At 40.8% G+C, this 26,725-nt stretch overlaps 1 protein-coding gene across 1 annotated transcript in view; it reads right to left on the bottom strand.

Moving 5' to 3' along the window:
- The window catches only part of tmeff2a (transmembrane protein with EGF-like and two follistatin-like domains 2a), a 70,998-nt gene that overhangs the window by 39,527 nt on the left and 4,746 nt on the right, over positions 1–26,725 (bottom strand). The window contains exon 2 of the mRNA XM_018755809.2: positions 12,706–12,815. Coding sequence (XP_018611325.1) covers positions 12,706–12,815 — 110 coding nt within the window. The remainder of the gene's footprint in view (positions 1–12,705; positions 12,816–26,725) is intronic.

The following is a 26,725-nucleotide window of genomic DNA, read 5'->3' as shown; positions in this document are numbered from 1 at the left end:
ACTTTAACTACTGTTCTAGTGCTAAAACTTTTCCTTTATGATCTCCAAGAGGCCTTTGGCCAGTACAACGCACCATCACAATTTCATCGCTTTGGCAAAGCAAACTTTAACACAATAGATTAGACATTACACACAAAATGCAAAAAAAGTAGGATGCCAAATAAGTACTGAAGCATGTGACTTAACATCCCGTCATGCCTCAGGCGCAGATGTGGAACATGTTGGTCATGTCAATCATAAATCACGCTTGCAAAAATCTGCGTTATGTAAACAGACTCAATTTATTCTTTTATTTTTTTTTTCCACTCTACTTATTCATACACACAAATTGCATAATTAAAATGGATGTTACAACAGAACTGACTGTCAACCCCCTCCATGTTTTTTTTTTTTTTAAACTTGTAATCGTTTTTGGCTAAGAGGCAAAACCTACATCCTGTGTGCTGTGGCTCCAATTACGGAGTGACACACAGATTAAACCCGTGCATCAAGCCCAAAAGAAGATTTGTGTTTTGTCTTCATTGTAGAGCGACAGTTGTGCAAACAACACATTTAGGTTATATGTTTATTTGAGTGAACTGCTGCTGTTTCCAAGGACGCAACATCATGCAGTTAGAAAATAAAACAAAACTCTGGTTCAGAAGTTTATGAGGAATTTGCTCATTTAACTGGCACTCTGAAGTATTTTACGATGATTCACCCATTTGTACAGTTGGGTAATTTTTTCCACTGGAGCAATTAAGGGTAAGCATCTTGGTGCAAAGCGCCATGGCAAGGGGTGCAATTCAAACCTGAAGCCTGACAGTGCGAAAGCAGCGGCCGTAAGCACTATACTACCCATTGCCCATAACACTGTGGGACTACATAACTTCTGTTCCCTTTTCGCTGGACCTTCACAGCCTTTTCTCATCACATCCAGTTGACTAGTTGTTCTTTTCTTAAGTTGCCCTTAAATTTGGCCGTTGCGCTAAATGTGGTACTGTATTACTGTATTATTTTTAAATCTAATATTGCTATCATGTGACTGCTTTGTTGTCAGGCAGCAAGGTGCCTTGGATAAACACAGCAGCCAGATAAAGAATAATCATAATAATAACAGGCCCCGTGTTCAAGTAGCTTGTTTCATTTTAGACAAGGCTGCAGTTCCCGCTCTGGCCTGCAGGGGTTACTCTAGATCTGAGATGAGCTGCCAGAACAGGACCGTTTGCAGCATGGAGGGCCTCCGCACAATGCAACAAAGGGAAGAAGAAAGGAATGTCATTAAACTGCTGGAGAGGAGGCCACCCACCATGCTCACTGAAGACCTCCAGAGGACGGACACCCGTGTGCGTGAAGGACACACTTGAAACTGCTAAAAAACAGACCAAGTGTTTCTTGAATCTTACATTTACATTTATTCATTTAGCAGATGCTTTTCTCCAAAGCAACTTCCAGTGAACTCTATGTAGTGTTACTAGCCCACACACCTTATTCACCGCAGTGACTTACACTGCTAGATACACTACTTACAATGGGTCACTCATCTATACATCAGTGGAACACACACACTCTCTGTCACTCACACACTAGGGGTGAACCTGAACAGCATGTCTTCTGTAGGAGGAAACCCACACAGACACAGGGAGAACATGCAAAGTCCACAAAGACTGAGCAGGGATCAAACCCCTGTCCTCTCACACTACCCAGATGCTGCAAGAGAGCAGTGCTACTCACTGTGTCATCCAATCTTACAATTAATACCGTATTATTCTCCACCACGTCAAACTCCAAGCCTAACCCATAACCCTAACCACATTCATTCTACAGAAACACACACTCTTTTCTTCGTATTCGCCCTTACAAGAATAGACTTGTCCAGCTGGAGCCTGCTGATGGACCTGAAGGTGTCCATGTCCTTGGAGAGGCCTTTGGAAGCCTGTCTGTTCACTTGGTGCCATACTCATCCTGGGGGAATAGAGCTGTAACCTGACAAAGCAGGTGTATGTGTGGCTGGGGGAGGGTGAAGCAAAGGCTACGGAGTGTGTTCTTGTTACTTGCTTAATTATAGGATCAAAAATAGCAGCACCCCCAACCCCCATCCCCGTCAACACGAATTCAGCAACAGACAGACAGACACAAATGCACATGGAAACCCACATGTACAAGTGCATGCATGAGGGCACGCACACACGCACTGAGGGTAAATCATTCTGATGTCTCCACTGACAGCTTACAATACACACAGTACAAAAAAAACAGCAGTGGGTTTGTTAGAACCAAGACACTAAATCATACAACTCAATTAAATGAAACTGTAATTAAAAAAAAAAAAAAACAAAACAATTTCTTGTTAACATCACTGGCAAAAACACACATACATTGTCTGAAACCAGTTGTCTCGAGTGGGGTTGCGGCGAACTGGAGCCTAACCCGGCAGGACAGGGTGGAGGCCTGGAGGGGAAGGGGAGACACCCAGGACAGGACGCCAGTCTGTCACAAGGCACCCCAAGCAGGACTCGAACCCCAGACCTGCCAGAGAGCGGGACCCGGCCAAGTCTGCGGCACCACCGTGCCCCCCTGGCAAGAACGGTGCCTGCAGATTATAACATTTAATTGCTTATCAGATGCCTTTGAACAACTTGTTAGATTTTTTTCCACCCATTGAAAGTCTGCTTATTTATTTAGTCACTGTTGCCTGTTCAGGGTAAGTGATTAAATGCGGAACTGCACAGTAACCTGAACCACCCATGTTTAAATTTTATACATCTGCATTTATTTATCTAACACTTTCCTGGATTGTGACTCATACTGTGTTAAACTGCTTACACTAATTTACAGCTGTATCATTTATACTGTTTCAGTTCAGGGTAAATACCTACAGCAGCAGTGGAATTTAAATTCACATCCTTAAAGTTGAAGGTAGTACCTCTAATCACGATGCCACCAACTGACCAGTACTTGACGCACGCCAGAAAGGCACAGCACCCCCTAGCTGTTCATTATGTACACGTCATATTCTAGAACAGCGTAAAAACACCGTGCTGCACCATTGCCATGAAAACAACTCCAAGACACTGATGTGTCATAAGCAGAGCCTACAATTTATTTGTGGCGCATCTGCGGAGGGTGTGTGTGGGTGTGGGGGAGGGTTTGCAGGACACTGAACGTAGCTTCACAGGCACCTTCACACCCTCACCAAGAAACATCACACACTGGCACCCACATGGGGTAGAACACACTCCTGCATTCTGACCCTTCACTGGGCAGCATGCAGAAAATGCACTGTTGTAAGCAAGTATCATAGTGATAAGGGCTACTGCCTTTAGCTGGGAAGGTTACAAGTTTGAATCCCACCTACAGTGGTTGTGCCCTTCTTATCCTACTTTGCTCCAGCAAAAATCACCCTGCTGCTTAAACAGGTATCGTTTTTAATAGCTGCACATTCTGAGTTACTTGGGAAAAATGCATCAGCTGAATAAATAAAGTAGGACAGTCCAAACCCAACACTTTTGAATTATGTTCCATAGCCAGAGACATAATTTCCTGCGGGGGAGGGGGGTGGTGTTTCAAATGTTAAGGCTTGTTCTTATGGGGACACGAGACAAATGAAGTTTTTATGTGTATGCAATATCTGTAGTCCCTGGATAAATGCGACTCAATGGCTGTCATATGACAGATTCCAGAGTGTGTGTGTGTGTGTGTGTGTGTGTGTGTGTGTTGGCGCTTTCCAACAGCAGTGCCTAGAAATGAAGAAAAGCGCATTATTGCTGGAGGCACAAACGGAGGATTATATCGTCCCATCCGACTCCACCCTTATCCGACGGCTTGCACACAGCCTCAATCGCCTCTATCCATCTCTTTATGGTGCCAGTCTCCTTCGCCAAGCTCCACCAGACAGCCCATCTCCACACTCCCCCTCCATACACCCACCCTGGCTTCCTGCACGTCCCATCCAGCGCGCCCAGACCCCGGGCAGCGTTCAGACTCACCGGGAACATTAAAGAGAGTGAAGGGGGAAGCAATAGATCTGCAGAGATTATCCCAGGCCTGTTTGATGATGCTGGGGCTGCAATAAAAAGCTTTTAATGGAGCTGCTCTCTGCAACTGTCTGTGATCTCTGGGTGTAACACCCCTTCCCCCATCGGTCACACTGAGGGCTCACCGACGCACTCACTCTCAGCATATACATGCAAACGTATTTACACGCAGAAAAAACACAAACTCAAATTCATGTGGATGATGAGACACACAGAAGTAAAGTCACACATACTTACACATGCTCACATACCCCTAGAGGTACTGAAACCAGGTGTGTGTGTTAGGGAAGCACGTCAACTGGCAGGTATGGCAACCATAAACTAGATTACAGGTATTGGTGTGTATGTTGGTGTGCCCCACCGAGCAAGCCACAAACTGACAAAATTCTAAATTATACAAATACTTAAGCGACACATAGTTCATATATAAATATATATATACTGTATATATAGAGGAGGAGTGCGGTGGTGCAGCGGGTTTGGCCGGGTCCTGTTCTCTGTATGTATGAGGTTCGAGTCCTGCTTGGGGTGCCTTGTGACAGTCTGGCATCCTGTCCTGGGTGTGTCCCCTCCCCTCCCCCCACCCCAGCCTTGCGCCCTCTGTTACCGGGTTATGCTCCGGTCCGCTGCTACCACATTCGGGACAAGCAATTTCAGACTCTGTGTGTGTGTGTGTGTGTGTGTGTGTGTGTGTGCATAACTCTATATTTCTGGACTTTAGCTCTGCATTTAACACTGTCATTCCTCGCAAACTGGTCAGCAAAGTGGACAATCCGGACCTAGGTTCTTCTGTGTTCATGGGTCATGGACTTCCTCACAAACCAACAACAGAAAGTCAGCTCTTCACACGCTTCACCCACAACTGCACCCCCCTCAACACGTCCAACTCCATAGTTCAATTCACAGATGACACGGCGATAGTGATAATTTCAGACAATGAGGAGGCGGCCTATAGGGTTGAAGTGGAACAGCTGGCTGAGTGGTGTAAGGACAAGAACCTGGTCCTTAACACCTTTAAGACAAAGTTCTGGACTTCAGGAGAACAAAGGAGATAGATCACCTCCCCCTCCACATACATGAAGAAGCAGTGGAAAGCGTGGAAAGTCGAAAATTCCTTGGAGTCTATGTGTCAAAGCAGCTGCGATGGACCTGCAACACCTCACACCTGGTCAAAAAGGCCCAACAAAGACTCTTCTTCCTCAGGAAACTGAAACAAGCCCAGCTCCCACAGAAACTCCTGCTAAATTTTTACAGGGCCGCCACTGAGAGCATCCTGACTAACTGCGCCGTTGTGTGGTATGACAGCTGTACAGCCGCCAAGTGAAAGGATCTGCATCGTGTGGTGAAGGCGGTCCAGCACATCATCGGGATGGAGCTCCCCAACTTGGACACCACCTACGCTAGCCAACTGAGGAAGAAGGCTGGCAGCATCATCAAGGACACCACACACCCCGGTCACTCCCTGTTTGAACCGCTGCCGTCTGGCAAACGGTTCAGGACAATAAAATCCCACACCAATAGACTGAGGAACAGCTTCTTTCCCAGAGTTGTGGCCTCCATAACACCCTCCCTGCCCAACCTGAGAACTGATTACAAAAGCCAACTGCCGCCTCCATTACTCCCCCACATCCATCCACGCCTCCCCCAAGGCCGCAAGGGACTGAGGACTTCAAAGTTTTAATCTAATTCTTATTTATTTATTTTAAGTGTTCTTTCTGCTGCTGTTGTTCTGAAGGGTGCAACACAAAATTCCATTCTATTGCAGACAATGACAATAAAGTATCTTATAATAACTCGAATTAAAATTTCCGTATAACGCCTTTTGCGTTTTTCAAGTTCTAAAATAAAAAAATCTGTATAATGAAAATTTTCTAAAGCATTTAAAAAAAAAAAGGGAAAGTTGGGCATTGCCTAAATGAGGTGGAAGAGCAGTAATGTACTGTAGTTAGCACTACAACTACCATGGTGTACCATCAGCTGTTTCCTGTTGGTTTCCTGTCTCGTGTTCACTTTGCTTACACATGTTTTGTGCAGTGGCAGTGCAAAAACGACTACCAAGACTCCTCCCTTTTCCATGCACCACAATTCGTAAGCAACCGTTCTTCTTTTCACTTGTGCGTACAGTGGCAGTTCATTACAGCAAACTGCCTTATTTTAAATGTCTTTTTAACATAAATTTCGTTACTGAATGTTTTTTTGCTGTATACTAGATATCAGGAAGCCACTGCTTCTGAAACGTACTACCTAGAATCATACCCATTAATGACCTTATCAAGTGTTTGACAATAATAAAATGTTCTATATCTTTCTGAAATTGGGTTGATAGCACAACGCAACAAAATTTTTCGAAGTTTTTAGTTACGTTGATTTTTGTATTGATTATGATTAAAGTTTACTGATTGCAAATACACCACTAGTTCTTTTAGCATCAGTTTTAGCCACAGAATCTTGCTTTAACTATTTTTGTTGAATTTTTCAAGAATTTACGACAATTTTTGCTGACATATCTAACGAACACTATACTGAAAGATTTTAAACATCATTTATAAAAAAAAAAAAAAAACATTCTGTATGTGTCAGAACACTCTACAACATTCTAGAAAGTAGTGGGAGGTTCTAGAAGGAACCAGAAAAATCTAGAAAGTACCAAAACACTCTAGAAAGCATCAGATCCTAAAAGATATTTGAATATTTGGTGCTTGGAACCCATTGTCAAAATTCATGTAAATTTGCAGATTTTGAGAATGTGGAATGTTTTCTTTAAAAACTGACATATACTGCATGACTCCAAAAGTATGCTTGATGTAACAAAACTGAATGGAAAGTGCAAAAAAAAAAAAAAAAAAAAAATTAATAATAAAATATCACATTACATTGTGTAGTTATATAAGTATTTTACAGTGTTTTAGTGATATCTGGGAAAATTAGGATTTTGAATAAGCTGGGAGCACATTATTATTCTTCCCAATCTAAACAGTAATGGATGAATGTAGTAAATTGAGGGACTGTTGGATATGCCCCAGTCAGGGAAGTATGTGCTCCAGGTTCATATTCCACTTTCCTGCAGTACTCTTGAGCAAGGTACCCACCCTGAACTGAAACAGTCAAAATTACTCAGTTACATGAATGGGTGAATCATTATAAATACCTTAATAATTGGGATTAGTAAAAAGTCAAGCTTACTCTGGCATGCTATATTCTCTCAAATACCCAGTACTTTTTTCCATGACAACTGAAAGCTTCTGCTGAACACATCCTTACTGCATAAGGGTTACTCATTCTTGATTCACCAAGGGATCAAAGATTTAATTGGAAAGCTGGTCTCCGTGGTGTTTATTGCCTTCTCGTTTTCCTAACGGGAATGCCAGCCACAACTCCCTCAAATTGCCTTTTCTATATTTGTTGTAAATGTGGCCTTATTTCATAATGTGCGCTTTGAGTTTTAATTGAAGTGACTCATTGGCGTGCAAAGCACTGGTTTGCAATGTCAGGCAGGAGCTGACAGCTGCCGTCAGAGATGGTATGGTGGCTGTGCCATCCTTCTTGGCTCTTGCATCAGTGTGAGGTTCAGGGAGATAAGGAGAGGCTTCGCAGTGGCTCAGCTCATTAAGTTTTCGCTCGAGGGACACGACGACTGCAAAGGAGCATCCTTTAGAAGGATGTATTTAATAGCGGCTTGGATGGAGTCTGCTGCCCCTCCAGATGGGCTCCTAGTCCTTCATCTTCCCTCCGCCAGGCACCCAGATGTCCAGAACAAGGATCAAGGGGGCAAAAGGATCAGTTTTAATGTGCCACCCCCAGCCAAACACACCTGTTCCAACTACCCTTCTTGCATCTGTACTACAGAAATCTCAGTGTGCTGAACTGCAGGTCCACCAATGACAGCTTCCTTACATCTAATGGAGAATAAAACAATAAAGAACCAGGTTCATGCATCTTGTTACAAAAACTCAATCACTGCTGCTGCAAAAACAAAATCATCAGTGTTGTTTCCATGATGATGTTGGCTGTTTTGTTAGTATCACTGAGTGATGATCTATAAAACTTGAGTTGTCAGTGGATTCTGTTATTAACTTAGAACCATGTGCTTTTCTGGGTCTTGCGTAATTTTTTAAATATGTACATGCATTTATACATAGTCATGCCTTACGTGGTCTCAAGGTGCCACATATTGTTAATGGGTCCAAAATTTTTTTTATCTAGCTGCAGAATTTTGTCCTGTGAGATAAACACAGTCTACATTTCAGAATTGTGGGAAGTGGTTGTACGAGAGAGACTGTGAGACGCACTGCATTGTGGGAACTGTGTACCCTCACTCTCAGTTTGTGTCTGAATCCTGTTTTGCACCACTGTGTTTACATTTTCTAATTATTATTATTATTTTTTTTTTTTAAAATGTGACACATAACCTTCAACTTTTTCAAGCCAGTCCATGTACACTATCACAGTAAGTTTTGTATTATGAAATCTTTTTTTTATTGTATATATAATGTTACTAACTGTTCATTCTTTACAATGCTAGGCATCATTTCAGCTAATTTTGGGGTGAACCTGGAATCAGCTTGGAACAAACCAGGAATTTCTTCCACTAAGAAATAATGAGACAACTAGATTTGTTATCTGGTTTTTCAGTATTGGGTCTGTTTTCAAGAACAAATTAGAACCACATAATGGAAAAAAGTGTTATATGTACACAACAGCCAATCTTACAACTAATCAAGTGTAGCACGTGTGAGTGTCTATTATACAAACACAACCCCCTCCCCCCCCCCACACACACACACACACACACACACACACACACACACACACACACACACAGGCTTAAACACACACAATGGAGAAAAACAAAAGGTTATTAAAATTCTGATTTCTCCACCACACTTCCATTTTACTTGTGCCTTTTTGTTGTTTCTGTCTACTCCCTGTCCTCTTTCTGTCATCTTTACAGCCCTTCTTCTACCTCTGCCATTAATGTGAATCTAGAGAGGAGCGGTAGCAGTGCCTCGTTAAACACCTTCAGCATTTTTGTGAAATCAATAGGATATGTCAAGCACAAAGACTGGCTGCTGCCTACGAGAGCTCTCGCAGCCTGGGGGCCCAGGACAACGCTCTGTGACACATATCACTCAAGTCAGCTACTGGACGCAGAAAAATCCTGCTTAAGCTCTGCTTGTTATGAACTATTGGCTGCATCTCTGAGAAGGTCCTAGGTCCTCGTGTTCCAAAAAAGCTGTGTTACAATATATTTTCTATACAGTATAATTTCTTTGCGTGAAAGAAAGAAAATTCTTTTGGGACAGTGGGCAGTGTCATGGTTAGAGCTGTAACCTTGCAGTCAGGTGAACCGGGTTTGATTCCCACCTCCTGCTGTAGTAGTCTTCATCAAAATGTAGTTACCCTCAATCAATACTGAAAAAATAACCTTCCCTGTGAAATGATAGATCATTTTGAAGTTTACTGTACAAACATCACACTGTATGCTGGTCTGAAGAAACGCTTCAGGTAAATGTTGTAAAGTGAGAACTCTGTTTTGACAATGTGATTACCTTCACTGCTGCACAGAATGGATATTAATGATCCTTTTTATGACAAAAGTACAGTTAGTACAGTGTTAACACAGTAGTATATGGATACAACTGGCACCAGTGAAAGTGTGAATTATCAAATATCCTGCACAGTGCTCACAACACATGGTACAAGAAAAAAAATCTGTATCGCTACACATGATGACCCGTTCTGCAGGAGCACAATGGTGTCTCACATGACTGCAGACTGGTACTGTGCTCTGAAAAATGCATCGTGCCCTTTCAAAAAATATTTTTGTTCAATACCTTTTAAATTTTCATAGAGTTTGCAAATAGCTCACTGGAGCCACACCCAACTGACCAAATTACAAGTTTAAAATAATATACAGCGAGCTGTGGCATAGTTAGTGGTTCAGTTGTTTCAGAAACACCCAAAAAAATAAGTAATACGACAATTACTGATTCAAAAAGCTGATGCTTTTCTCTAACACAACATACAATGTGAGGTTTATGATGTTAAGCTACTTAGTAATGTACCCATTTATACAGCATCAATTCAGGGTAAGGACCTTTACCAAGGCTACTACAGCAGGAATGGCGATTCAAACCTGGGTCCTTTGAATGAAAGACAGCAGCTGTACTACATGCCAGCTCAGTAAATACTTAATTCAAAAAGCATTTGTTAATAGCTGCTTACATGTGGAAAATGGATTATCAACATTGCTCTTTCTGTGTTCATGTACAAGACTACTACCTTGTGTCCTCCTCTATTACACACCCCATGACCACTTCCTCTGCTTATCTTCTCACACTTTGCACACCCGTCATCTTCGACACATCCCATTACCACATTTTTGGGCACTTCCACAAAAACAGTTCCTGCCATTAACCTCTTCCACATGACGAAGAGCCACGTCTCTGAGCTCATCTCCTGCCTTATTCATTTAAACTTAACGATCAAATTTCTATTCCTGTTTCTGAAATGTACAAATTCCTGCCTGAATTCGCAGAAGGCCCACGGAGCGTGACAGAGCAAGTCACGCTGCTGGATACGATTCTAACGGCTCCCTCCGAGAGCCCGTGACCAGGAAGTTCGATCAATAATGCCCTGGTGGATAAATAAGCCGCATAGGCTGAATGGTATCCATTCATAGCCGGGGATCAAACCCATTTCCTCTCCAAAGAGCTTCTGTGCATTATGTAGAAGGAGGATGCCAAAACGAAATAACTGGGTGCTGGCCGTAACTGGATCATACTTGATGAATTACTGCACTTAATGCGATAAAGGCAGTCTCTATCAGGCCCCAGGATGGGCTGCCTCGACATCAGACAAAATATTTCACACAAAATGCAAACTGTTGTAGCGCCTCCCATCAGTTTGAACGCCGTGAAAAATATTTATGGAGTCTAACAACCATAGCCTTCTCATTTGAATTTTCCGCTAGCTAATTGATGTAAAGACTGTTAAGATCTACTGATCTACCCATGTGGCACTAAAAAGCAACCTGTCCGGTACTTCGATTTACCTTAACTCAGAGGTGTCCGACATGTCGCCTGGGGTCTGAGTGCGGCCCGCAAGGACATTTATAACATTATTCATATTCACTATACATACCATACATTCTAGTGAATCGCATAATAACAGTTATAGAGAGAGACACCACAACTAAATAAAAGACAGCATAGTAAAAAACCTCAATGCAGACATTTAAGATTCAATATGCCACTTACTGTGATTTTAACATGTGCATCCCTTGATCCAGTTCACAAATGTGGCCTTTGAACAAGAAAAGTCACACACCCTTAACTGCCTTAACTGGAGACGCTGTTCTATTTGCAACAGGGCACTCACAATCATTTCAGTGTTCTGCTGTAATGAAAATATTAATGATATCAGAGTACATTTCATTTGGTATCCAAAAAAATCAACAGAAATGAACAAGTGTCCACTTATAAACTTTGTTTACCCGTAAGCGACTCCAAAGATTCAGTCTTAGCAACTGAGCAAACAACACCCGACTCAGATGGCTAGCCCAAAGGTACAGCCCTTAATGAGTCCCAGGTACAGTACATCTGCTCACTGCGAGCTTATGTTCTTTCCTTGGGCAACACTGAAAACAAACAGCCCTCTGTCCTTATGCGTGAACAACTTATAATTGTTGGAGCAATAAACCGGCCTATCGTTTTAGCGGCTAGTCTTGTTAATATGCTATTTAAAAAACACAACAATACATTGCTTTGTTAATGTCACATTTTTATAATGACGCTGTGTCCGGTAAGCAGCACATCTTAACAACCTTTAATCGCTGTTACTTTTTACAACACATTGCAACTACAATCCTTTGCTGTTGATAAAGGTGCTCATTTTCAATGGAATACGATTATAAACCGGGAGAAATTATATCCGTTTATATTTCAGTAAAGAGGTAAGTTTTGAACTGGCAGTACGCTGTTTTTAAAATCACTTTTAGCAATGAAATTTAAGCTGCTATTAGTATATTTAGCTGTTTTGATGAGAGGAGGCATTAAAAAAAAAAATTGGTTATCCTTGACCAAGGAAACGTAAAGGAACATGGTGTACAACGTCCAGGTGAGTGTCTGCTGAGACAGGAACAGCTAATCAGAGGTTAGTGTTAACAGAGGACAGCGAATCTGGACATCATAAACTTGTCACTTGTGCCCTTTAGGTAAATGGGTAATACACAAGAGGAGATTTGTATCAAAACCAATACTGAATTATTATAGGAAGCATGTTTGTAGGCTTCAATGAGTTAAATGAAGACGCATGAAAGATGCCCATTACTAACAATGTATTGGAATGTAAGACAACAGCAAGGCCAAATACACAATTAAATATTGCTCTTCATTTCAGAACCTGCACCTCCACCTAGTCTTACACATTAACCAACAGTTGCTTAATCCCTTCCAGTCTTTCACAGACCCTCTGTGGTTGCACAACTATTTAAATTTCCCATCATTTTTATATTAAAGATATTTGCAAATCCAGACCCCATTCCTGCACTGAGGGGGCGCCCGTCAGTAACCCTTCATAGGTTTTTGTAGCTATGAGTGTCAATTATGATATGTTGGCTAAGGTGACATAAAAAAAAAATCCCCTATCTTTCCAGCACTGAACTAAATTCTTGCACATTCCATCTTACCTTAAAATCGCAGATGCACGTCACTGTGTCTCCGATCCTCAGACACTCCCCATCGAACTTGCAAGTGTTTGTGTCGCACAGAAAGAGATCTGTATCCCGGTCATCAAAGCCTGTGACCCAAAACAAAACAAAGCCATTAGACATGGAAGGAATTTAAAATTCCAAATGAGGGCACAGCACACTACGAAGTACTTATTTACTGATAATGATACAGCATGATGGGCTGCAGGGATAATGTAGTGATTAATTAACTGCATTTGTGGACAGACTGCTGTTCTTTTGATTCAACTGAAAGTGAGGGACTGCTGAGGTGCTTCATCCGAATAGCTACCATAAAGCAAAACTAGCGAATAGCAAAACTTCCACAAGTCACTCTGTGAGAAAACATCTTCCAAACAGCTGAATTATGTAAAAAAAAAAAAATACATTGGTTCAAAATATATCCAAATATTAAGACAAGCAATCTCGCCAACAGCAACACAGTCATAACCAGAGATGTGACCATTCCAGTTGCAAGAATTCGACTTTATGAGGAGTTTCATTTAATACTTCATCTTATGCGGTATTTCACCACATTTAAAAAGACATTTCGCCCAACAGCTGAGCAGCATTAGACATTTACGTTTATTTTTGTAACAGATTCTTCGAAGTGGTCTGCAGTGATTATTAACTATTATACAGCTGACACCTTTATCCAAGGTGATTTACAGTGTTAGATTCATTTCAGTAAATTCCCCAGATTCATTCCCTCACGTATGCAGCGGAGCAACGCAACACAAAAATACACACTACATGGAACATGCCTTTGAACTGTGGGAGGAAACCCATTCAAACACGGGGCAAACATGCAAACTCCACAAACTGACCAGGAATCGAACCCAAGTCAAACTGCGCAGTCCAGCTGCTGTGACATACCCTATAAACATGTTCACTGCGTGCAAATTCAACTGCACTGTGTCCAGTCATTTCTTTTGCGTTTTCTGTTCTGTTTAATCTTCTGCATTAGAAATTAAACTAATACATAAACACCTAGTATCACATGTATGTACAATATGTTCTGTTTGCTTATTTGTTGTATCTTATAATACTTAAAAAAAAAAAAAAATGTTGGGAGGGTATCAGGATTTGGGGGGCGCGGTGGCGCAGTGGGTTGGACCGGGTCCTGCTCTCCGGTGGGTCTAGGGTTCGAGTCCCGCTCGGGGTGCCTTGCGACGGACTGGCGTCCCGTCCTCAGTGTGTCCCCTCCCCCTCCGGCCTTACGCCCTGTGTTGCCGGGTAGGCTCCGGTTCCCCGCGACCCCGTATGGGACGAGCGGTTCAGAAACTGTGCGTGTGTGTGTATCGGGATTTGTCTATCCTGTATTTTATACACCTACTTGAACGATGAACCTCGGTGCAGCAAGTGGTAGGTAACAAACGAGGCTTGCTTGAGACTTTCATATCTGCAGCTATGTCTCCTTCTCTTAATGTAATGCATAAATTGTACTTTTGCTAGATGTCACATTGGACAAAAGTGTCTGCTAAATGAATAAATGTAAATGTAAATGTGACCATTTGTAAAGTGTACAGTATGCAATATCTACTGAAGAGCTGAAAGAGCCCAGGTACACAGCAATTGCACATTGTGGAGTATTTAATGAAGAGAAACTGCCTTTTTATGTTGTGTTACCGTAAGTAATATTAACCGTTGAAATAACTGTGTCTATTATAACCGATTATAATGGGATTTTGCAACATTTTATCATAAATGGTTGTCTGTTTTGGGGCTCACAAATCCACCATTGAAAACCATTGAAACTAATGGCAATAAAATCTTCATAAGAATTCTCCTTGTGAAGGGCTTTTCAGCAACGTATTACCTTCATACAGAGATGTGCCACTCTGTCATTGTCACAGCAGGGATCATGAGTTAATATTTTCTATGTGAAAAGGTTTCCCATCCATAAAGTACAGAAGTTTGGTTCAGGTCCAAGTTACTGCTGGCTCTTTCAAAAAGTGTACCGATAAAGTACAGGAAAATCTTTGAGCTGTAGGCAGCCAACCCTGCCCTGCAGGGCCAATGTGCTCCCAGGGTTCGATCCGCCTGAGATCGCAGTGCTCGGCCTGGGCTGGTTTGCTGACAGAAGCTTCTGCACAAAGAAGCAAAGCTACCAGACTTATGAAGTCAGCAAGGCCGCAGTCCTGGTGGGCAAGAACCCGAGCCGTGGCAGCGGCCCTTCCTCCAGCAGCTGCTATGGTCTTGGACAGCTGCACTCTCTTCTGTGCCAAGTGTGTTGTTTTCAACCAAGCAAAACCTCCTCAACAAACCTAATTATTTAGAGGAAAATTACAGATATAGCCATGCAAACCAGACCTGGGATGAAATGCAATGACAATTATGAAATTTAAATAATTTTTGATTAACTGTAGTTAGTCATTATAAATGAAAAAGCATACTGACATCCTTAGTCACAACTGTAAATGACCCATGTAATTTACATGCAGCTCAAAATGTACAAATTTATTGCATAACATCCAGCAACTACTGAAGGGATTTTTATGTCTCGCAGTGTCCGAGAAGCATTCATAATAAACAGCAGCAGCATCAGATGAAATAATAAGGTTTCATATCTTGAAAATGGATGGATTTAATCAAAAATTTATTTTGATGGGGGAGGAAAGTGTAGAAAGACAAAAGAGGTTAATAGAAGTCCAATTCTTTTAAATATCCCTTTTGCGTTCTGTGTTCTATGTTTTACTCCAATTAAAGGCACAATATATGTCAATATTCTTGATTTAGCTGATGTATTTCTCCAATGAAATTTAGTGTTATGTTTCTGCATTAAGCAATATATTTTTTACTACCCATTTGATACTTCAACTAAACATAGATGAACAATTCAGAGAACTACATTAACATTAAAACTGTATTTTGGATTAAAATACATCTCATATACTTCATAACATACCATATTTTTAACAAGTATTTTTAAACACAGGATCACCTTGATCTGCAGGACATACCACTGGCATCCAGGGTTTCTTCCTGAGCTTCACATATGGTCCATAAACACTATAAGCGACCATTTAACCTTCAAAAATAGCAATTAAAAATGATCAAAACAACTTCTAAAAAAGCTTGATTCTTAATATTATAAAACTGATATTTCATATAATAAAATGTATCATAGCTACTGCCTTTCCTAACTCTGAAAAATTTTGAGACTATTAAACAAGGTTTCTCATTTTAAAAACTAGTCTGGAACTGTGACTTGATTTGAGTTGCTGGCTATTAATCCCCGAAAGTCTTTCGGAAACACTGGTGGGAAACCGTAGACAACTGACAGCACTAGAAGAACCAGCACTCGGTGTCGAAAGTACTTGGCTAATGGCTGTTTCAGTGCACTCCAAAGGACCGAAAAACTGCCAGGAGGACCTGTTGGAGACACTTAGAGTCTGACACCAGTGCTTCTCTGTGCAAGATTTAACAGTCTAAAGTCAACAGAAGCATTAATCTATTCCAGTGACAATTCTTTAATGATTTACATAACCATTTATTACTATCAGATGTATCATATTTATAAAAGTAACTATTATAATTGGTGAATTTGTTTATTTACTTCTCTATTCCCAGGACTCAAACGCAACACAACTGGAGGACTATTAAGACACTATTAAGACACAGTACACAATGTGAGCAGACTGCTGAGATTATTTGCTATTGCTCTACACTGAGGAAAGTGCTGTGACACAGAATAGCTATTGTCACAGACAGGGTTGTTGGGCATAAAGCACAGTCCTAATACAAAGAATAACTAACTACTGACACATACTAGGCTCTACAAAAGGCACAGTCCTACAATGGAGAATAACTTCTGGCGTGGTTATTCTAAACATATCGCACTGTCTCGGAATATACCTTTACGTTTGCATTTATTAATTTAGCAGACACTTATCCAAAGCAACTTACAATGAACACTATGTAGTGTTTAGTGTGACACTTTCTCATTCAAGGTGACTTGAAAGGGTAAACGCACTATCTGCAGTCAATTACTCACCGATTCATGCCTGTAGGAGGAAACCCACAGAAACACATTGACTCCACATATTCCAAGCAGGGACTGAACCCATGTCCTCTCACACAGTCTGGACACTGTGACGCAACAGCACTATTCATTGCACCATGGTACCACCCACTCTATATTACTCTAGTAAGTGCCTCTGAGTTGAATATGACTCTCAGTAACCACTCTGATGGTTTAGGGCCACCAAGGTGGTCTACCATTGCTTTTAACAATTTCAATCATGCAAATTATTCAAACATATATTTCACTTTCCAGTCCACTTTAAATCTAATCTTACTTCATGAAACAAGCCCCTGGGCAGAAGAGATGAAAGTGAAGACTTTGCTTACTCGTTTAACCTTTTCTCCATGAACAAATGATTTGTGTAATATTATGATTCTTAACAGAAATGCACTGCCTTTGGTCAGTTCTTCAAAAATATTAAATATCTGACTTTGTTGTAACACTTTTTTATTTTTCATTTTTGCCAGAGAAGAGAGAGATGGACTCTATGACAATGATTAATTCAGGAAGTTTGCTAATGAAATGCCAGCCTTTTCACTTCAGTCATCCGCTGATGTATTGGTGTAATTTGCTGTATGTTACTATTATTGTACAATGATGAAACAAAATGAGGGCGATTATTGTGATGATTTGTTGTTCCGACTTCATTTATTGAATGCACCCCATGAAAAATATACAACTTGGCCTCATCATGCAAAAACTGAATTCAAATCATGCTCCACAGAAAAGTTTCACACATCTGCAATTCCTTTTCAGAGAAACTGAATTTTCGGAAATGATAACAATCAAACTTTTTTTGTATCTGCATTCTTCAGAAAAAGGAAACAAACAACAACCAATGTGAAGTCATGGAGTCATGTCAGATGCCTTGAGCATCCTTCTGAAGTGCAATACCTTTGCTGAAAGACTGCATATCAACCTTTGGATAATTAAAAAATTACATGCATGCATTTAGACATAGGGGTCTAATTTGACAACGTTAAAATGTGTTTTCTTATCAGAAATAGTGCAGAACATTTTGGGCATGTCAGTGTCAAATATGCCACTTTCACAAGACAATGGAATTAACACTGCTGCCTTTCAGACGTCGCATCTGCGGTTACCATGGCAATTTGCCAAAAAGTAAGGTGACAACAGGGCTGTATTTGACTGTGTCTGCCAAGTGTGCTTCACAGAGAGTGATGTCCTGCTCTGCAAATTGAAGGACACACACACTGCTATTTATGGATAGAATTTTCACATTTATTTTTAATGCGTGACAGTCAAACGTCTGGATCTTTGACACAGTTTGTGAAGCTAACCCACCACTTGATTTATGAATCCCTGATTACTTAATGGCTTTCTGCAATGGTTTGTAACTTTTGTTTCAACTGATAAATGGAATAGAATTAATGAACCTTCAGGACTATTTTAAATTGAGCCAAATTTTGCTTCCCAAAATTAAAAAAAAAAAAAAAAAAAACTTTTCCAAAAAAATTAATAATGTAGATTAATGCTAATACATAAATAAACTATCCTTAGGAAAAGAACATTCAACAAAGAGCAGTTAAATCATAAAATCTTTTCTTTTCTGTTGAGGATAAAGGCTGAAAATAAAAAAATTAAACCCTATATGCATTATGCAGGCTGATTCTGTACCGTTTTATATTATCAGACGAGAGCCTATGCTTTATTCTTGGCACAGACACTGTTGGAGAAAACAAGACAGTTATTCATTATGGGTCTAAATTAAGATTTTCATTATTTTAGTTTAGCTAAATGTCAGAATTTTCTAGCAAACAATACACAGATGTCCCACTATCTTACCTTGACTTCATGTAGTCACAAGCTATTTGGGAAAAAAAAAATCTTCCGTAATTTCTGCTGAAAATTCTGTTAAGGAAATTAGTTTTACATAGATCACTGTGACCCACAAAATAGACTCCTCAAATAAGTTTAAGCACAGGCACAAAAAACTGATTCATATTTTTATTTTTTATGCCAGCACCTTTTTCATTTGTGCTGCACATGGTGTAAAGTGTTGTAATGAAATAAACTGACACCCCAAAACCCCCATGAGGTATTCTGGTTTCTTACACTGGCCGGTGAATCACAGTTTCCCATTATGTTTCTAGTACCAGGACACACAGTGCTGCCTCCACTGTAATAATATACATTTACACACCAGCCTCCACAGAGGCAACCAAATACCTGCTGCTTTCCTCCTACGGTTACTCTCCAATGAGTTCAGAGACCATTCACTTTGTAAAAAGATGCAAGCCTTTCGGCATCTACCACACCATGGTACAAAACGGCAACGGAGGGGTATATACTGTGCATATATTGTACCTGGATCACCAGTTGGAATCCAGCCCTAGAGCCTTGTAAATTTCAGGTGATCTACCGCCTGGCGTTCCATCCCTGCTGTCTTCAATTCCCTCTCCCGTAGGGTGGTGGCCTCGACTTGGGAGGTTGGGGATGCCTGGGTAGTCCCCCCGGACAGTTTCTCTTATCATCACCATATATGGAACATCACGTAAACACAAACACCTAACAACGATGTTTCCGTACCATGCTGGTAACCATAAAACCTTTACAAATACACTCAGTCACCATGACTCCCCTTCAGAATGATAGTGAGGACTGAATACACCCCAGGGGTTTTTCCTGCGAGATGTATGTCGCTTTGGAGAAAAGTGTCTGCTAAATGAATACAAGTATGCAAAGGTAAATGTCAAGATACGAACCTAAAATGACACAGTTCTTTCACAAAGGCCTGAGAGATGCATTAAGACCAGCAGTGTGTGATATGTTGGTTGAGGTATACACAGTGAAACGCACACCATCAACACAAAGACAACACAAATACACTAGCATAACATGAACGAAGAAAATACACACTCAGTTGTAACACAAACAAGGACATCACACCAGGGCAATGGAGCCCAACACACACAGACACACACACCAGAAGCAGGACAAACACTGACATGGGACCATACACAGAGCTGTGAGAAGGAGAAAGTGCAAAGGGGAGCGGCTGCTCTTTGAAGACATAATTGGAGGATTTCCACAGAGAAAACTGGAGGCAGACTATTGCTTTGACAGTTATTAATCACGTTGTGCATCAGTGTGACAGCACGCAATGAACATGCATCTGCCCACTGTGCGCAACCTGCCTCTAACATTGTCCGCTCTCATCCTTAAGAGACCCACAATGTGCTTTGAACACATGACTGATCTCGCAGCAATTTCCAGTTATGGTATTAGTGTTAGTTCTGTGCTGTTAGGAATGTTCAAGACTTTTTTTGTGGGGTGAATTGTAAGCTCGGCTATTAAACAGTGCATTTACTGTGATTTTGGAATACATTTATATCGTGAGACATGATGCATGTATGCTGAGGTGTACACTGTGGGATGTGTAGCAGGTGTGTTGGGCCACACTCTACGGAGAGCAACACAACACAGAAAGCCTGCTTCAGTCTCTTTGTAGTCTTGATGGCGCAGACAACGTACAAGAGAACACATGCAGTTTTTTTTTTCTTTTTTTTTACTACTACTACTACATCCTACAGTTGAAAAGCCAAGCACTCTGATTCTACCCAGGAACCTAAGAGAGTTTTATTTTGTTCCTTTACCCAAAATAACTGAAGAGTAGAATAACTGCCCATTTATAGAGCTTCATATACAGGTGTGCCCTGCTATCTTCCATTAATGCATTCTTGAAAATGGGGCGGATAACAAAAAGGCAGATTGCTAAGATCCCTGTTTCCATTATGCCTCATGGGGAAAACTACAGTCAGTTCCCAGCCCATCCCAAAAACACAACTAACTTTGACAAATGTGTCTAAAAAACAAAAAACACTTTAAATAATAATAAAGTACAACAGTAAACTATTAAACAATATTTATTTAAGATGCCCAGAAATACTATAACAACATGCCGGGACCGTGCTGTTGGTGGCGTTACAGAAAGACGGCTCGGGAGTGTCGAAACACGAACACTGAGAAAATGTGTTCGTAAAACAAATTTTTACGTTTATTCAGAGACACACTGACAAAAAAGGCATTATAGAGAGAAGAAACGGGTGCTATACTGAAGGATAGCAAAGAAGGGTATTAATTTTCAAGAGGCGTTATAGCAAAAGTGCTGAAACCGGGAAGGTGGATAGCGGGACAATCCTGTATTTCAGAAAGTCAGATTAAATATTCATTCAGAGGTACAGCAACAATAGAATCAAGAATAAATGCAGAATCCTACAAGTTATGAGGTCACTGCAATATTGGCTACCCATGGTGCTCCAAGGACTGACCGTCATGCTAGAAATTATCTAACAGCTGCAAGATGCAGTGCTTTGTCCATCTGAACGATGAACAGACAAAAAAGTATTTTATTTGGGTAAAAACAGACGAAACTGCAGAATACAACGAGACTGACAGTAGAGAACCGACTTTATGATCACGGGGAAATAAAGCAGCCTATAAATTTGACAAAAAAAAATAGCATGCAGGAAGCACAGTGGTTAAGATGTCCAGGATGAAAAATAACCTGGTATGTTTTTCTTCCACAAGTTATTTTTCACATCTCTTAGGTTTTGTTATTTTATGATGATGACTTTGTTTTTCCTTTAGCATTTGTCCAAGTAAACAATGGAATATTACAACTTTGTAAGCCAGTTACACAGCTGGGGCAGAAATGTGGATCTGTGGTTTCCTTTAATTATAACACAAATACTAAGATTCCTTTGGCATCCTCTTTTCAGACACCTGACAGTTTGCACCGTTATGGCTGGGACATGGCTTCAGCTCTCCTTTACATGCAGGTCGATTCCAGCATCTTCTAAAGCCCTTTTTCCAAAATATTTTAAACATCTGTTGTGGATTAAATGGTTGTAAAATACAGTCTTTGTATGCCTTTCATATGCAGCCATATTTCACCCAATTTTGCAGAATGTCCACATGATCAGATGTTAAGAAACACTGCATATTTTGGTCACAAAGGAGAAGAGTAAAAAGAATTTTCAAAGATATAACTACGTAATTCAAGAGAAACTAAATGAATAGCTGATATATTCATTTTCTTACTGTGAAACAAAAAAATTTCCATCTTCATAAAACAGAAATTATGCTACGACTTTCAAATAAATACGGTAAGTCTTTGCAGCTGTTTTACAAATTAAAAAATGATCAATCCATGAAACTATTTTTTCATCAACTCCATATCACCGCAGGATTCTAACAACGAAAGACACTCAGAAAATGTTTTCTTGAGGAATGCGGTAGGCTGCTCACAATGTTTTGGAGTCGAGAGATTAACAACATTGGACTTGAAATCCAGTGGAGTTTCCCTACGCAGATTGGCGTACTATTTGTGAAGGGTAACATAATGGTTACACCTATTGCCTTCAGTGTTGAAGGTTTCAGGTTCAAGTTCTCCTTCCTGCTATAGTACTTTCAATTAAAGTACTTACCATCAATTACTTCAGTAAAAACTACACAGCTGGGTGAGTTGGTAAAGCACAGCATGACCCTTTGGAGGAAATAGTTAACCAATACAAATTTATACCCAATGCAGTGGGTAGTTTGGCAGTCTGAAGGTGTATGGTTTAAAGTCCTTCTCCCACTGGAGAACCACTGAGCAAGACACTTCTCCAGAACAGCACCATTAAACTCAACTAACTGTACAAATAGGTAAATTACTAAGAGGATTGTTGCTGCAGAACTCTAACAGTTTAAGATTACCATAGACAACAGCAGCAGCTTCATAAAGGTTAATAATCACAGCCTAAATGTTGTGCAACTTCAGTCACAATGGCTTTCTAAATCTTTTGCCATATGTGATGTGCAATGGTTTTCATCTGAAGGTATATGAGATCTTGTGCTCATTAACTCTGCATGAATTTCAATGACAAGTTGACAAAGGATAAAGGCACAATAACCAAGATAAAATTTGATTATGAACTATACACACGTCCACAGATGAAAGATAACGGGAGCATGGTAGTGTTCCTTCCAGCATTACAAACAAACATGAATGGAAGTGCTGCCTGATATCTTGTCAAAAAAAAAAAAAAAAAGGCCGATTTGGGAAAATATTTTGAAGTCTGTTTTTCAGTTTTCTGTGAATATATAATATTAAATCATGACATTTCATTCACTTGTTATTGAAAACTGCCAGTCCAATACATAGTCAAATCTTTCTAGCTTAGAGAAAGGAAAGCCTACCTGTGACCTTACCAACCTTACTAAAGAACTTAAAATCCTATAAATATCAAAATAATTTGTGTTATTTGAAGACAGTTAAAAGAAAAATGGAAGCATATCTGGCTGCACAGCTGGGATTTTGCTTAAAAAAACTGCCTAAAATATTAAATATACATTATACATTTATATACACATTATGTATTTCTAAACACATTACATTTAAGTTTTCTGTATTTTTGTGAAATGGTAGTAGTAAACCTCTAAGCAATGTGGTTAAAACCACACGTTTGGGCTCCGGCTATTAGGCGAGTGAACGAGGAAGGAGAACCACACGACCTCCTCCGGTTTGTATATTTCTCAAGGTATTTTACTGTAAACAAGTAAAGACAGTGCAAGTGGACAAAATGCTTATTTTATAAGCAGAACTGAGGCTGTAATGTATTTGTATCCAATGCAGTCTGGAACAAGCACTTCCTACCTTAAATTATACAGTAACTGTCACATTACATTCATGCATGACAATATAATTTTTAAGAAGGTTTGATTACTGCTTAAACACCTGACTTGGAACACTTATGTGAAGTTGAACTGGAGCACACAGGTTTAAACACCTGTTTGGAGACCATACACGTGCACAGCTTATACCCCTTGTTAGTTCTCTGGTCTGTCAGAGTAGCTAATGGGATGATCAACCAATGGAACATTTACATACTGGACAGTGTAAAGTACCAGGAGGGGCAGTGTTAGCAGCGCCAGCTTTTGGATTTTCGGTTTGGTTCACATACCCAGGAGCCAATCGCCAAATGCCCCAAATCCAAGAACCCACAAATGCTCACAGCATACAGGGCAGTCAACTCTAGTGGAGCCAGGGCCACTGGTTAGGGAGGCTATGTGGCATTCTGGCACACTAGAAGACAGATGGTCCTATAAATTTGCAGGCTATTCTTAGCACCATGCATCTTCCTGTGAACGCAAGATAAAAAAAATGAACCAAAATCCACTTTATGTAGAAGGAAAAAAAAAAAAAAAACAACCTGTGTGGCATTAATTGGAGGACAGGCTGCCAACTTCCTGGTGACACTGTGGAGACAGCATGGGGGTTAGCAGAAGATGGAAGACCTCGCCGCTCGTTGGAGAGCGCGCAAGGTTAATGATGGCTGACCCTCCAGCCGTCGGCAACACCTACGAGGACGGCCGCATTGTCAGTCCCTCGGCCTGAGGGAAATGAGCCCAATTTGTAACGCGTATGCGGGGACGCTGATACGGGGACGAAAGCCGTCGAAAAAGATGCTGCCATTGAGTTTTCTGTCTTGTTCTGAAGCTAAGTGCTGAGATGCGATTTTGCAAGCGGGCCTGCCCTTTGTCCCATCTCCATGGATACATCTGCTTTTGATTATTCTATCCCAACGTCTTCAATTTCAGAATGAGCCAGATGCAAGCAATTAAAGTAATTTAAATTCAGTTGTTGGAAAACAATATATCCCATTTTAACCAGGCCAACACACACATCATTTGTTTGATGCCACCATCACTTCCATTCTTCATAGTGTAGCTATAACAATCCAAACAGAAAAAAAACCCTCATCAGTGCATTCATAAACTGAAAGTCAACAACAAAAATAGAACCATAGCTCAACTGGTGAGTGTTTGCATGGAATTTCAGCACAGGGAGTCATTTACTGTTCTGACGGGGCTCTTTCATGGTTACGGCATTTTTAAAGCTATAAATGCCCTATCTTTGCCGCACTCTTTGATCAGTCTAAGTGGAGTAGCCTTACTGGTTATGGAACATCCACGTGGACTCAAACAAAGAGCACTCAGTTCCAGTGATGGAGCACAGAAGTACAAAAGGATTGAAATGGGGTCAAGTATCTAAAGTACCAGGTTTGAATCAAAATTTCCAACTGGACAACAATTCTGAATGTAGACTTAAGAATCAGAACCACACTGCAGTAACCCAGTGCTGTTGCTCTCCTTGCAGATAGATCAGCGCTGTTATGAGTAGTAACCATACACATCTGTCCCCCTGGTCTCATCCTAGCTGGTAGGAGGAAACCTCAGTGCAGAGACTGTTTACAAAAAAATGTTTCTCATAATATAATTTGCATAATAATGTAAACAGCTAGCTGGCCTTGGACTCCTGTATGGTTTGTTTTTTTATACCAGCCTGGCATTTTTGGTTTTTTCATCTCACCAAGGGGAGTGAGTGCTTTTTCACTGCACCCTTGATGCCCACCAGTGACATCAGTTCTGTGTACATCCCAACAACTTCACCCAAACCAACATTTACTAGATGCTACAATTAAACCAATCTAGTTTAGGTAGGCTGCACTGTTTTGTCTTCCATCTTTATAATTCTTCTTCTTTAACTCACACACACACAAATGTCTACAACCGCTTGTCCTGAGTGGGGCTGCGGCAAACCGGAGCCTAACCCAGCAACACCGCGTGCAGGGCCAAAGGGGGAGGGGACACACCCCGGATGAGATGCCAACCTGCTGCAAGGCATCCCAAGCAGGACTTGAACCCCAGACCCGCCACACAGCCGGCCCCGGCCAAGCCCCCGACCCCACCAATTAGTACATGTTTTTTCCAACATCCCTACCAGATATTAGAAATGTTGCGGTTTGGAAACCTTGTCTTGCACTGAGCAATGTAATGCTACTGGCCCACCTTGGATCTATGTTTTTGCCAAGATTCTCTTGAATATCTAAGAATCATCTACAATATGGGATATAGGCCACGTACAAAATATATAGATTATATTAATATATATTCTGCCTGAACTTTTACCATCTTCTATACCAAGTGTTTTACTTCCTCTTCTCTCTTGCCTTCTGACTTTTTTGTTTGTTCTAATTTTGTTTTTAACTCTATTACTCCTTCTGCTACTTGTTGCATGCCACTATGCTTTCTGCATTATTAAACACTCTGAGGCAACCTGTTGGAAAGAGCACTATAGAAAAATAAATTAAATTGAACTGAATTAATTATTAAAGAAAAGGAACAGGCAAACAAGTCATATTTAAGGAATATTATGCTAGTGAACAGATTATTCAAGTAAAGCCTCAAACTTTCCTCGGGCTAGCGGCGGGAGTCTGAAATTGCTTGCATCGATCCAGCAAAGCCTCGCAATTTAGTGAAAATAGCAATCATTAAATTAAAAAAGAAATCCAACGGATCTGCTCACCCTCATGCATATTTTAAGGTTTTAATATTCCTCAACACTACGTTTTAATTGCCTCGCCTGCACAAGAGAGCCTCGGATTACACACTTCCAATTATCGGCCTGAAACAGAAGAAAGGGGCAACTTGTCCTGGGTCACTAACGCTTGACTTGAAAAGGGCCCATCGCTCTGCCTTCAGCTAAAGACAGGAACCAGGAGCAGAACTGTCGTTAGGTTCACCTGCCCGGGCAGCAGCCATGCTGCGCTGCAATGAGCCCCTTCTTCTGCGTCCGCCCACTCAGTGGTGCTTTCACGCCTGTGGCTTTTTAAATGCGTGGGGGGGAGGGGGGGCAAACAGCCAGCGTGGTCCTCCTGGACCATTTTACACCGCCACAGGAGATGAGCTGCAGGAGTTACACAAATGCGGCAGCCTGTGAAAATGTCAGCTGCAGGAAACCCAACAATTACGGAAAAAGCACGATTTACTGTAAAATAACGATTATGGCATCACAAACAATTTGATAATGCGAACCAAGTCTTCTGACTATTCAAGATACTGACTGCAAGGACTGGAGTCACACAACGCAGTATTTAATGTACAGAT

Source organism: Scleropages formosus, chromosome 24 (genome assembly GCF_900964775.1).
Source record: "Scleropages formosus chromosome 24, fSclFor1.1, whole genome shotgun sequence".
Lineage (NCBI taxonomy): Eukaryota > Metazoa > Chordata > Actinopteri > Osteoglossiformes > Osteoglossidae > Scleropages > Scleropages formosus.
Note: the sequence above shows the minus strand (reverse complement) of the source record. Positions and strands in the feature narration are given on the sequence as shown.